Genomic DNA, 12,701 nt, shown 5'->3' on the forward strand with positions numbered 1-12,701 from the left:
CTTGACTAATATTATCTTTGAAATGATGCTTGAAAAGATGCGATATAGACTTCGAAGAAAGATGAGAGTATTGTCCTTTTAGTTGAAAAGAAATCTCCATAAAGACGCGCAAGCGTATAGTGCAAGCGTATTTGAAGTAAATAAATTGACGCAATCTCACCCCTTTGCCACACCTGGCGGAATGGATGTTAATTGGTTGAGTGATATGAGAGAGCTATGAAAGCGCGTTTCTAATTGGATATTGATTAAAAAATAGGTGTGTCTTACAGAGATAAAATGAAGATAAAATGGTTCTCAGAATACCAATTCGGAGAGATTTTAAGGGTATTTTATCTCACTGATTTTAACGGAGATAAAATATTTTATTTTATCTGAGATAAAATGGATCTCAGAATACCACCCCAGAACATTATTATCATTATATATATCATACAATAGTATCATTATTAGATTATTTCAAATAACATCATCCTGTCTATTAATATTATCAAATTACAGATGATTACACAGGTTACAGATGAAGAAATCAATGATTGTCACAATCATAGCATAATCAATTCACCCACTCACATAACCAATAACATCACTATGATACTATTATAATTGTATATTTCAAATGTAATGCTATTATCATGCAGAAATAAATTGTCCCATCTAGACAAACTGTGTTGATCACATTTACTTGTAAACATTTACAAATATGAGACCCATACTCTGAAGTGATATTCAACTATGGATAGCTAGAAGTGACACAAATCTTCAGAATAATTTTGTAAATTATCTGCACATTTGGCACTCAATTTATTAAAAATTTGGGAAATAATATCTTAACAAAGTGTGGAGAAAAAGACAAGTGAACATAAGAATTATACCTCACAGAATAAAAACACCAAAAATATTGGTTAATTTTTTTTAGCATGCATTAAGATCATGGATTAAGAACAAGGGCCTATGGAATTTAAATATTATCATTGTTGTATAAGACACAGCTTAAAATAATCCTACCAGTACCAGTAGTCACTGATACTCTATCATTTATCCTAATTGTATAGGAAAATTTTGTATTGGAAATTGAAAGGTCTCATCAATGCTTAGATGATCGCAAACCCTTAACATATGAACATCAATTATTATCTTAGTATCATTACCTTGGCATATGCATAGGCTTAATTTGGCTTTAAATGTGCATTGATTAATGCTGGAGGTGCACCATGACGAGTGCAGAATTCCTTTGTAGATGTTTTTTTTTTAATTCAGATTACAGAGCAGCTACAGAAATATGCAAATTGAATATCAATTTTAATAGAATTACAGTGATTTTTAATTATTCATAGCATTACCGAGATATCTGTAATTAGCAGTATTCATGGTAACAAACACAGTCAGTAATGCTTTTGAAATTAAAAAAAATATATATATAGTCATTTTGAGTTATTTTATCATCGAGAAAATGTTTATGAAAGTAGAATATACTGCAGAAGGGATAATACTCATTAAATCATCATGTTCACGAGAGCTCAATTTTCTGTCACCATATGTAGGTTTGGTTAAAATATTGTCAATGACAAGGTCAATAACTACTCATTGTTACAATTTCAACTAATATCAATTATTTGTTTGTGCCGGATTGAGATTTTCAATGTCATGAAAGAATTATTACAAATAATGTGAAATCAATGAAAATGATTTGAAAGACTACAAAACAGTTTCATACTATGAAAATGCCCAGGGTGTATTGAAATAAACAACTCATTTTTAATTGAAGATATTGCATTTTATAGTAAATGGCAAGATTCATGAAATCAAAGATTTCTCTCCTGTACGTCTCAGTGTATCTGCTGTTAACTACTCCCATTGCAATTAACTTCTAGCACACATGCATGCACTAATGATCCTTTAAAATCTAGTAATTGGGCTAGTAATTGGGTTACCTATCTATGAGATTCTTTGATAGAATTCCTGAGTTGTTTTGAAATATTCTGGTGGAAAGCCTTGCCCCGAAATGGAGGTATTTTGAACATACAGCAAACTCCACATACAGTCAAACCTGTGTATAGTGGCCATCGAAGGAATGATAAAAGTGGCCACTATCGTCAGGTTGGCGGCCATCTTCGATTTACAATGTATTGCACTGTGCAATCAATGCACTGGACTTACAGTGTGTGTTTTTAATGAGTTAGACCTAATATTTTTTTGTATAGTCTATATTGTGTAAGCATCTATTTTAATTCATCAAATACATATGTTGATTGCAATTTGCATGTATAATTTTTATTTTAAGAAAAAGATTGAGTAAAGCATGAATACAAAGACAAATGATATATTATTTGCATCTGCACACTATGAAATAAGGAGTAAAGATATCACTCTTACTGTACAGGCAGTCAAAACCATCTACAAGCCTAAAATCTGATATCATGAATACCCTGTGGTATTATGAAGAGTATTTGTAATACACACATACAAAATAGAGCAAGCTAAGATTCTGATGGTTTTATGAGCATGTGTGTACATCAAGCATGCTCCTCATATTTGCTGGTTCAGACACAATTCTGATGTCAACATGCGCTTGTCTATAATTCCATAAATAAAAAAAGTCATATTTAACAGGATAATTGGCAAGAGGTTTGATAAGATATGTCCTTTGCATATCCAATAAATATTACAGAAAACAAATAATATTGCCATATGATGAGTTGATTTGCAAACAATTTGCACCAAAAAAGCAAGCGATACAAGTACTTGCAAAAACGTGAGTTGATTATAATTCACAATGAACAATAGAAGGGAGTATACTTACTAAATGGAATATTAATCAGATATTTTATCAAAATACAAGTTTGTAAGAATCAATAAATGAAAAAAAAAACAGAGGTTACAAGAAGATAAGAGAAGTAATTTCAACTTGACTGCCACTGAACACAAAATGGCACTGTACTTATTTTTTTTTCAAGTTAGAATGAATTCAATTAATACTGCAACAAGCAGTGTATTCAATTCATTATGATATAGCTGCCAAAATATTCATAAAATACTTTTTTTCTGCGTGTACTTGTGTTAAATATAAGTATTAGAAGCTGGTTCATGGTGTCTCCATGGTCTAGTAGCAAATTTATCATCGCAATACTTGACTGCTTTTAAAAATCAATTCCCAGTTTAAGTAGCAATATATTGATCCGAAGCGATTGAATGTCAAATCATGCACTGTGAATATCAAGACATTTTCAAGAATCATATTTTCATTGCAATGAAAAGTTAATCAGCATAGTGCTAACCTCCTCTCTCAATCACTTAATCCTTGCTGTCTTTACACCTAGTCAGTATGTTATTGCCTATTAGAAATTAATTTGACCATCAACCTGTAGTCTTAATTTGGTAAACATGATGGGTTGCGCTTTCTGTATTTTTTAAAAAATCAAACTCATATTATCATTCTCTTGCTATCCTTACTTTTAGCCAATGTCTATGCTACTTAGGTCAAACTTGATTCTGTGCTCATTGTTAGGTTTGAGGTGATGGTTAAGGACTTCTTTAATACCAATCATTCACTTCCTAAACTGGTATTCCAATCACCCCATCCTTGCTATCTTTACTCTTCGCAGATGATGATGATGCTAGTGATGTTTTACTTGATTTAATGCTTGATATCTGCTTGGGTTGTGGTGGTGGCTTTCTATGTTTCTCATCAGCCAATGGTCCTGGGGGTAGACCTTTAGCTTTGACCATCGTCCGAATGAAATGACTGATCAAATGGGTCAGTTGAGATACCTACATGGAACAGTCAATATTAAACAATCACAATATATACATATATGTTCTCTTTACAAAATATAAGTGACTTCTTTACCTACTGATTTTCTTTTGATTGAATCATATGGTTAGAAAATATTGTATGTAGTATTACCATGTTTTTTTTAACAATATTCTGTACCATTAATATTTTAAAGGAAAATTACCTGTTAATGACTTCCTATTAAATACCTTACAATACTTACTTTGGGTACATGATACCATCTATTAGAAATGGATCAGCAATGTCAAAAGATCATTACTTTATATTTAACAAAAAATTGTAAAATTAATGCAAGCATTCATTTTATAAAGTAGAATTCAATGTCCAACTTCAAGATATCTTATTCTAACAGTTTAAACTAAATATGTAAACTCCTGTGTTTATATCTCCAAATATGTCAAATAATCACCAGAAATACATGTAACAAAATGATATTGTCTTTTCAAGAATTAAAACACAATAATCAACTCTATGCTTATCTTATGCAGGTATCAGAAAGCATGTCTAAATCAAATGATGAGGGTTTTATTTCTTTTCAAATTAGCTTTTGAGAAATAGTAAGTACTGACCTTTGCTTTTGTCATGTCAAACATCAGCTTATCTGTAGTGAAGTCAGAATCATCTTCTGTTTGTTTTCTTACTACCAGCATGAAGTCGTCACGACAACCTCCAAACGTAACAATGGATGATAAGGGATACGAGATCTTATCCTCCTGAAATGAACAAAATAAGAGCAAAGCATGTGAGGTGTCGACCTTTCTCAATGTAACAAGGTGGGTGTCTCACTATTTCAGCTTTTACATGTATGTGTGATTTTTTATTCAGTTGATCATATTTGAAGAGTAGTATAATTCAATATCTGACTACTGCTCAGAGGAAAAATGATATTCAGTAGTTATATAGGAGAAACCATTGGAGACTCACAACATTACCAATGGGAGACTTGCATAGAGGTAGCACTCTCATTTCAACACTAATTGTTTCTCATTATTTTCTTTTCTGATTATCTGCATTGCTGATAAAGTTATAGGTGCTATAAATATGATTGTGGTTATTAGTCAGGCAGCATATGTCATGATTTGCCGGCTACTTCGAAAATTTGGCTAAGTCTGATTTTTCACTTTTATATGATTGGTGACATCACAAGGAACAACTTTCAACTTGGTGACAAATTTCTAATGGTCATCTTGACCATGTGAGGGGTCAAAATGTGGTCAATAGGGGTAAATTTTTGAAATTGCCCCGATTGTGTCGAGTCATACATCAAATTGTTTGTCTTGTTATACTAAACAATAAAGTGTACACAACCATATACTCTTGACCTTCCGTTAAAAAGTTATGACCGGAAAGGTCAAAAGGTCAACGAACTTTCGGCAATGGCAAATTAGACTGAAATTGTTAAGAAAGCTCCTTTCCGTGTTCTTATGCATGTGTGTACTTTTTTTATTTTCGAGTTTGATAAGTCCATCGTCAGAGGTTCTTATCCAGAAGATATAAAGGGTCAAGACAAGGTCAGGGAAAGGTCAAAAGGTCAACAAACTTTCATTAGAAGTCAAAATACACTAAGACCCCTGTTACATCTGAGAGATTCCCTACCTCGGGCCGGCCCGGGGCCTACCTCGGGTCGGAAAGAAATCAGATGTAAACATCCCAAACCTACCTCGGGCCACCTTTTAGCGAACCTACCCGAGACCACATCCAGAGGTAGTCTCGGGTAGGTATCGGGCCGGCCCCGGTCCACCGATTCGTAGATGTAAACGCACACAAGCTTTCGAACCTATCTCGGTCCGTTCGCCAGCTGTCAAATTACGTCATAGCGCGCGCTATCCCCTCCCCAGCCCCGTCGTTCTTCAAATGTTTTTGTGACATGCGACATGTGAATTGTGATTGATGAAGTCTTTGATTTGAGTGAAAAGAAGCATTTTAAACGTATCCTTTTCAAGTCGATCATATCTTCAACGACTGCTGGGATCATCAGCATTCTTTCAGAATCTCGGGTAACTTCAATTAGCGCGCGCGAATTATTCGGAGCCTAAATGAGAGCGCCTTTTAAAGGTGTCATCAATCGGATGCTGCTCGAAACAGTACAGATAGGGCGATAGGGGAGGGAATGAACACTGTGATGTAAACAGACCACATTTCGGACTCGGTCCGTTCGCGAAGCTAATCCACCAATAATCCAGTCAAGGTTGCAAGTGGACTCGGTCGGGTCTCGGGTAGGAAACTTTCAGATGTAACAGGGGTCTAATAGTGGTTAGAATTTTAGAAGTCTTATTTTTCGTGGGTGCTTTGTTTTGAAAAGTCTCTATCTAAGAAGACATTATATATAAAGGGGTCAAATGTGGTTGTTTGGGGAAAAAACAGATAAACAGAGATAGACGTTGAATACATTCATTCAGTGTGGTATCATGGTATTGCATTAATACTCTGAAACGACTTGACACCATTATGCCCTTAAAATCTTATCATCATCATGGTGTAATAAGTGCAACCAGCTCTTTCTGATTTTTTAAAAATTTATTTATTTAGGAATTCAATTCAAGTTAAATTCATTTTCAATAGTCTTATATGTAAAGAAGTATTTTCTTCATTTGCTTTGTACAGAATATCTTAATTACCTTAAATTATTGTAATGTATTGGGGTATAAATACTATGTTAACACACACAAAAAAAATCGATTGATCAGTGCTCCCAGCTCCTAAGAAAGATGCCTAACATTTCATTTTCATTAACTTGCGAATAAGATAATGAGGTTAGGATTGAGGATGATAAGTTGGGTTCCAATTGCTCCTCAATTAGTTCTAATGTGTGACGGTTATATTATTTCTGGCAAAGAGGTAACATCGATCGTGCAGGTATGCTCATTGTAGTCATGGGTGTCCATTTATATGCGGATGTGATATCCTGACCATTACTCGATCTCTGAAGCCAAGAAGGGCTATACATTTCTGGTGCATGTGCTGTTCTGAGCTTATCATTGGGGGCCCTTTTGCATTTTGCAACGTGGAATTTAAGGATTTCGTGCATACTTTTGGTCAATTTATATTTATTTTTCAGTAAAAATTCAAGTCTTCACAATTTCTGGGGCAGCTGTGAGAACTGGTATTAAGTTTAGTCTCATGTTGTATGCTCTGGGAAAAAACACACTTGATCAAATCCGGGGAAAAAATAGAACAAGCAGTCACAATGGCAGCACAAAATCAGAAATGTGTAGTCCTTCTTGGCTCCAGAGAATGAGTAATGGTCAGAATATATCACATTAGCATGATGGACACACATGACTGATCACAATGTGCATGCCTGTACGAAGTTGCCTCTTAATTGTCAGAAATAACGTCACACATTGTAATTAATTAAGGAGCAATTGGAGCCCTACCTATCATATCATCCTCAATCCTAACCTCATTATCTTATTCGCAAGTTAATCCAAATAAGATATTAGGCATCTTTTTTAGGAGCTAGAAGCACTGATCAATCGATGTGTTTATTCTTTTAACATAGTATTACATATTTATACCCCAATACATTACAATACTGATTAAAATATTCTGTACAAAGCAAATGGATGAAATGTTTCTATCCATATCAAAGACTAGTAAATGGAAAATGAATTGAACTTGAATTGAATTCCTAAATCAAGAAACTCTGAAAGAGCTGGATGCACTTATAACATCATGAAGAAGATACGATTTTAAGGGCATTAGGCCCAAGTCATTTCAAAGTATTCCTGCAATACTACTGAATGTATGCAACGTCTATCTCTATTTTGTTCTCAAGTGAGCACATTTGACCCCTTTTTCTAATGGATGTCTTCTTAGATAGAGAGTCTTTTCAAAATAAAGAACCAATTACTTCTTAGATTCTAACCGCTTTTAGTGTATTTTGGCTACCAATGAAAGTTTGTTGACCTTTTGACTTTTCCCTGACCTTGTATTGACCATTCATATCTTCCGGATAAGGACCTTTGACGATGGACTTATCAAATCGAAAATAAAAAAAAGTACACACATGCATAAAAACACGGAAAAGGAGCTTTCTTATTAATTTCAGTGTAATTTGCCATTTACCGAAAGTTCGTTGACCTTTCGACCTTTCCGGTCATAACTTTTTAACAGGAGGTCAAGAGTACATATCTATGTACACTTTTTTGTTCAGTATAACAAAACAAACAATTTGATGTATGACTTGACACGATCGGGGCAATTTCAAAAATTGACCCCATTTGACCACATTTTGACCCCTCACATGGTCAAGATGACCATTAGAAATTTGTCACCAAGTTGAAAGTTGTTCCTTGTGATGTCACCAATCACATAAAAGTGAAAAATCAGACTTAGCCAATTTGTCGAAGTAGATGACATATGCTGCCTGACTATATGATCCTTTCAATCTTTCATCAATCTGTTTTCTTATGTTCTGTGTTACAGCCATTGTTCCGTAGCCAAGGTGGATTTACTGTTTAAATGGTTGAGGAAGTAAAATAGAGATTTACTGCTAGAAGAGGATTGTAAACAACTCATGTGTTGAGATACTCACAAGTGAATTGAACTCTAAGATACTGAGACCATTCTCACAGACAGTCAGCCAGACTCGTTCCTGTTTTCCATACTTGCACTGTAAACACATAGTAAGAATAATATCAATCAGTATGAATAGATGAAAAGAGTTCATATACTCTGTATGGATGCTCATGCATGGAACAGATTAGCATGCACAAGCAGCAAGATGCACATCCCCTATCATACAGTCAAAGACCCTCTGACAATGAGGTTGATGACTTGATAACAATGCCATGTTTTGTGAATTAAGAGAGCAGGAGGAGAAGGGTGGATGTGAGGGTAACTACCCCCTTAATTAAACCAGGATTTATAGTATATCAGGATGACCCCTTCAGTTACTACATCCCACCTATCAAAGCCCCTGAACCAAGATTACTTTAAAAGGATAGCTCCATTGAAAGCAACTCTCTCGGAGGACAAATCCAAAGCCCTTGTGACAGTTGTCCAATAGAGAAGCCTATTATTTTCATCAAAATCAAGGGATACCATGAAATGAAGACAAAATATGAATACCTAGATTCATAATGCAGATGCACAATGTCATATTTTTAATAAATCAATCTTTATCTGAAGTGCAACATAAGCACTTAACTGAGTTGGCAAGATTCAATAATGTATATAAAATAATACATCTGAATAAAATTAGAAAATTATATTTAACAATTCATTTACCAATTCAGGCTTTTGACAATATTACATTCATAAGGCCAGATAATAAAACTATCCTCAAAATGGAATAGAAATTGTACATTAATTGAAAATTAAAAGAATGGTAATTCGTTCTCTAATTGTAGGCAGGATATTTTGAAAATATCAATTCCTGAAATTATAAGAAATTGTGTTGCTGATAGTTTAAAATTGAATTGGAAAGGATGGCAAATAATGTAATCTTATTCAATAAGACAACAATTTCTCTATATTTCTATAGAGAACTTGTTTGAAAATGGAAATGAGGATTGTTATTTCATATTTTAATACTGATGAATCCCATATATGTAGGACAAGTGCTTTCATGAAAAAAATTATCTACAGGGGCTATTATCTTGCAAAAAAAAAATATAATACTATCAAGTATCTTTATATATCGTTTGACAATTACATGTATACATGACTGATCATTGCAAATTCCCACGAATAAACACAAATCTTGACCTCTTTAGAAGAAAAAATGATGACTGACTTAACCTGAATTTACATCGATGTATAAAACCTCTCCCGAGGCAATTCTTAAGTGGCTAGGTTTAATTTGTCATCCAATCCAGCCATTGAGCTCCATGCAAGTGTCCATTACCCATAATGCCTCAGAGCCACGATGCCATCCGATACCCCAATCAACCCCCCTCTACCCTACCTGTATACTTGGAAAACTGCCAAACGAGAGACTCACAGTGGCGGGTATGACGTACGCTCCAAAGTGCCTCCATTTCCTGAGGACCGTCACATAGATACGGATACACTCAGTCTGACTACGCCCTCTAAGTTCATTCCACTTCTCGTTTATCTTGTGTTTCAGCTTCCTGTGACATGAATGTAGAGGATGGTGATAATTCTCTAGTTTGATCATAGGAGTGTTTAAAGGGCATATCCAATGGGTAAACAATGTTCTTTTTCACAGTATATCTTAATGAGCAGAAAATGATCTACATGCAGCCCCATAAACAGTAAGTTACCACACAAAAACAACACATGAAACCCAACTCTGCCATTGTCTCCACTTTGATAAAAATGCCCAAGAGTGATATCTGTCATCTATTACGTCAGCCACTGTGACTGATTAACCTAGACGTAAAATGTTTCCAAGGTAATTGGTTATATACCAGCTTGGCGTTTACCAGCAAAAAATGCTGTCCTGCCGAGTTCCTACGGGAGTTACCACAAACAGAAACAGAACATGAAACCATTTAGAAGAAATCAAGAATACAACATGGCTACAGGAAAAAAGGTAACAAATATGTGATAGTCATATGCCCATGATGAATATTTTTTATAGATACACTAGTTTTATCTCACCTTCTTTCATTTTCTGCAGCTGGTTGATACCTGATGGGATAGAACCTTTCCAGGATGGTTTCTAATGTTTGATTACTAGCTGAGCTAACAGGACCAGAGGAAGGTTCAGAAGTTGAACCTAATTTACAATCACCTAAATCAACCTAGATACGGAGAAAAAGAGAGAAAGAGTAATAATATTATTTCATCATAACTATTACATTAAAAAAGATACTCTTGGGAATGACTTAGTACTTGGAGCATGTAAATAATATCTATCATAAAACATGCAATGCAATAGCACATACATACTTAAAGACAGAGTAACAATATCCAAGTCCTTTGGGAGCACATAGGGACATTATGACATAATGTGATATGTGCTATATACCATTAGTATTATTATCTTGCATTTATGAACCCCCCCAAAAAAAAAAATCACTGCATAAAATTAAAATAGCAACATACAACCTTTTTATCTTATAACATTCAGATTTTATTGTCATAAATAAATGAAGGACTGGTATCTACATGTAGCAAATTAAATTTGTGAATTCACAGACAATTCCAGAAAGAAAAGAAAAGAGAAAGAGGGGAAGATGGGGGAAGGGAACAGCTTACCTGAGCCATTAATGATGCTAATTCCAATGCCATTTCTTTACTAACGGGAAACCTTCCAGCAACAAGATCTGAATTAACTTGATATGCTAATAACAATCGTTCTCTATCTGTCTCACTGTGACTACATTGTTTCTGGTATTCTCTGTGAAGAAAACAAAACAACATTGATACAAAGTGAATCTTTAAAATGGACAACGAGCAAGAAGGTTCGATGTAATTTGTCGACCTTGGGACGGTTTCATAAAGAGTTACAACTGTTGTAACTTTGCCATTATGGCAACTACCATAGCAAACTTGATTTTGATTGGCTACTGAGCCCTGTTACCATGGTAGTTGCCACAATGGCAAAGTTATAACAGTTGCAAGTCCTTTATGAAACAGGCCCCAGGTCATACATATAAATGAATATGTATGTTTCATTACAACTGCGATGTCTCAGATGAAGTACAAAGCTTCTACAGAGAAGATATGTCCTCTATGTATTTTTCTCACATTATATCAGAGCACAATATTTTGTTATTAGCATTAATATCAATGGGAAATTTAAAAAATGTATGGTAACAATACTATGTAGACCTTAGTAGCAAGTTTAATGACCTTAATAGCATCATTCAAATGTGAATAATTCTTCAACATGGTTGAAATTCTTGCAAAAATGAATTGCACCTTGTTTAATGAAAATGAAATTAAATTTGTTTTATAACTCAAAATGTACTTCAACTGGGAATTTCATTTCCAATTCTCATGCATTGATAAGATTTGACTGAAACATAGCTTGTGGTATCGTAAGAACAATTATTCTTACTTATGTTTGTATGTAAGTCTGATGATCTTTGAGCCATCTTTCTTGCCTGCTTTGCATTCCTTGAAAGCTTGTTCCCACTTTGAGATGACATCACATATCTATTCAATAAGATTGATACATAAATAAAATATATTGACAAGGAGCAGCATAAAACTAATTTAGCATGATTGTGTAAATAAAATAGTCCTCTATGATGATGAGATAGTCCTCTATGATGATGAGATAGTCCTCTATGATGATGAGATAGTCCTCTATGATGATGAGATAGTCCTCTATGATGATGAGATAGTCCTCTATGATGATGAGATAGTCCTCTATGATGATGAGATAGTCCTCTATCATGATGAGATAGTCCTCTATCATGATGAGATAGTCCTCTATCATGATGAGATATCACAACATAATCAGTCAACTCTGAATCCCCAAGAAACTGGGAAAATACTGAAAATACACATAATGCAGAGTTTCCTATACAGTAGTACAGACAGATTTATATAAAAAATATATATGGACACAAAGGTTGAAGTGGCTCCCAGTAAATCTTTCACCCAAAATCAGGTGGTATCTATTCAAGCTTATATGAATGACAGAATAAATATTGGATTGATTAATTGTTGGGAGAATATCTCATTACCTTGACGTTTGTTTGCAAGCAATGCTGGATCTGTTTCCCAGATGGGTCATCAGTAAACAGAGCAAAACCTGATTCCTCTTCTGATCTCATTCCGCTGTGATGGTTCAGCTGACGTAAGAACTCCTTGATAGTCATTGAACTGTCAAAGCCTACAACCTGATCAAAAATAGACAATACAAAAATATATCTGTTATATGACACATCCAATATACAACAGTCAGAGTTAAAAAAAAATAGTAAGATATGATACAAAGTAAGAAATAATGAAATTTAGCTCCCCCCCATCTCCTGAAGCTGTT

General features: G+C 34.4%; 1 protein-coding gene across 3 annotated transcripts in view; it reads right to left on the reverse strand.

Annotated features, from left to right (window-relative positions):
• Positions 1–414: 414 nt before the first annotated feature.
• LOC121419333 (pleckstrin homology domain-containing family H member 1-like) overlaps positions 415–12,701 on the reverse strand; it is a 67,744-nt gene continuing 55,457 nt past the window's right edge. For 2 of the 3 annotated variants that reach the window (XM_041613747.1, XM_041613746.1), the window contains 8 exons: positions 12,403–12,558; positions 11,769–11,866; positions 10,964–11,105; positions 10,364–10,506; positions 9,705–9,870; positions 8,331–8,408; positions 4,363–4,506; positions 415–3,768 (listed from right to left, as the gene is read on the reverse strand). In XM_041613747.1, coding sequence (XP_041469681.1) covers positions 3,553–3,768; positions 4,363–4,506; positions 8,331–8,408; positions 9,705–9,870; positions 10,364–10,506; positions 10,964–11,105; positions 11,769–11,866; positions 12,403–12,558 — 1,143 coding nt within the window. In that variant the 3' untranslated portion in view covers positions 415–3,552. The remainder of the gene's footprint in view (positions 3,769–4,362; positions 4,507–8,330; positions 8,409–9,704; positions 9,871–10,363; positions 10,507–10,963; positions 11,106–11,768; positions 11,867–12,402; positions 12,559–12,701) is intronic. The other variant, XM_041613748.1, reaches the window with a different exon arrangement.

Source organism: Lytechinus variegatus, chromosome 7, assembly GCF_018143015.1.
Source record: "Lytechinus variegatus isolate NC3 chromosome 7, Lvar_3.0, whole genome shotgun sequence".
NCBI lineage: Eukaryota > Metazoa > Echinodermata > Echinoidea > Temnopleuroida > Toxopneustidae > Lytechinus > Lytechinus variegatus.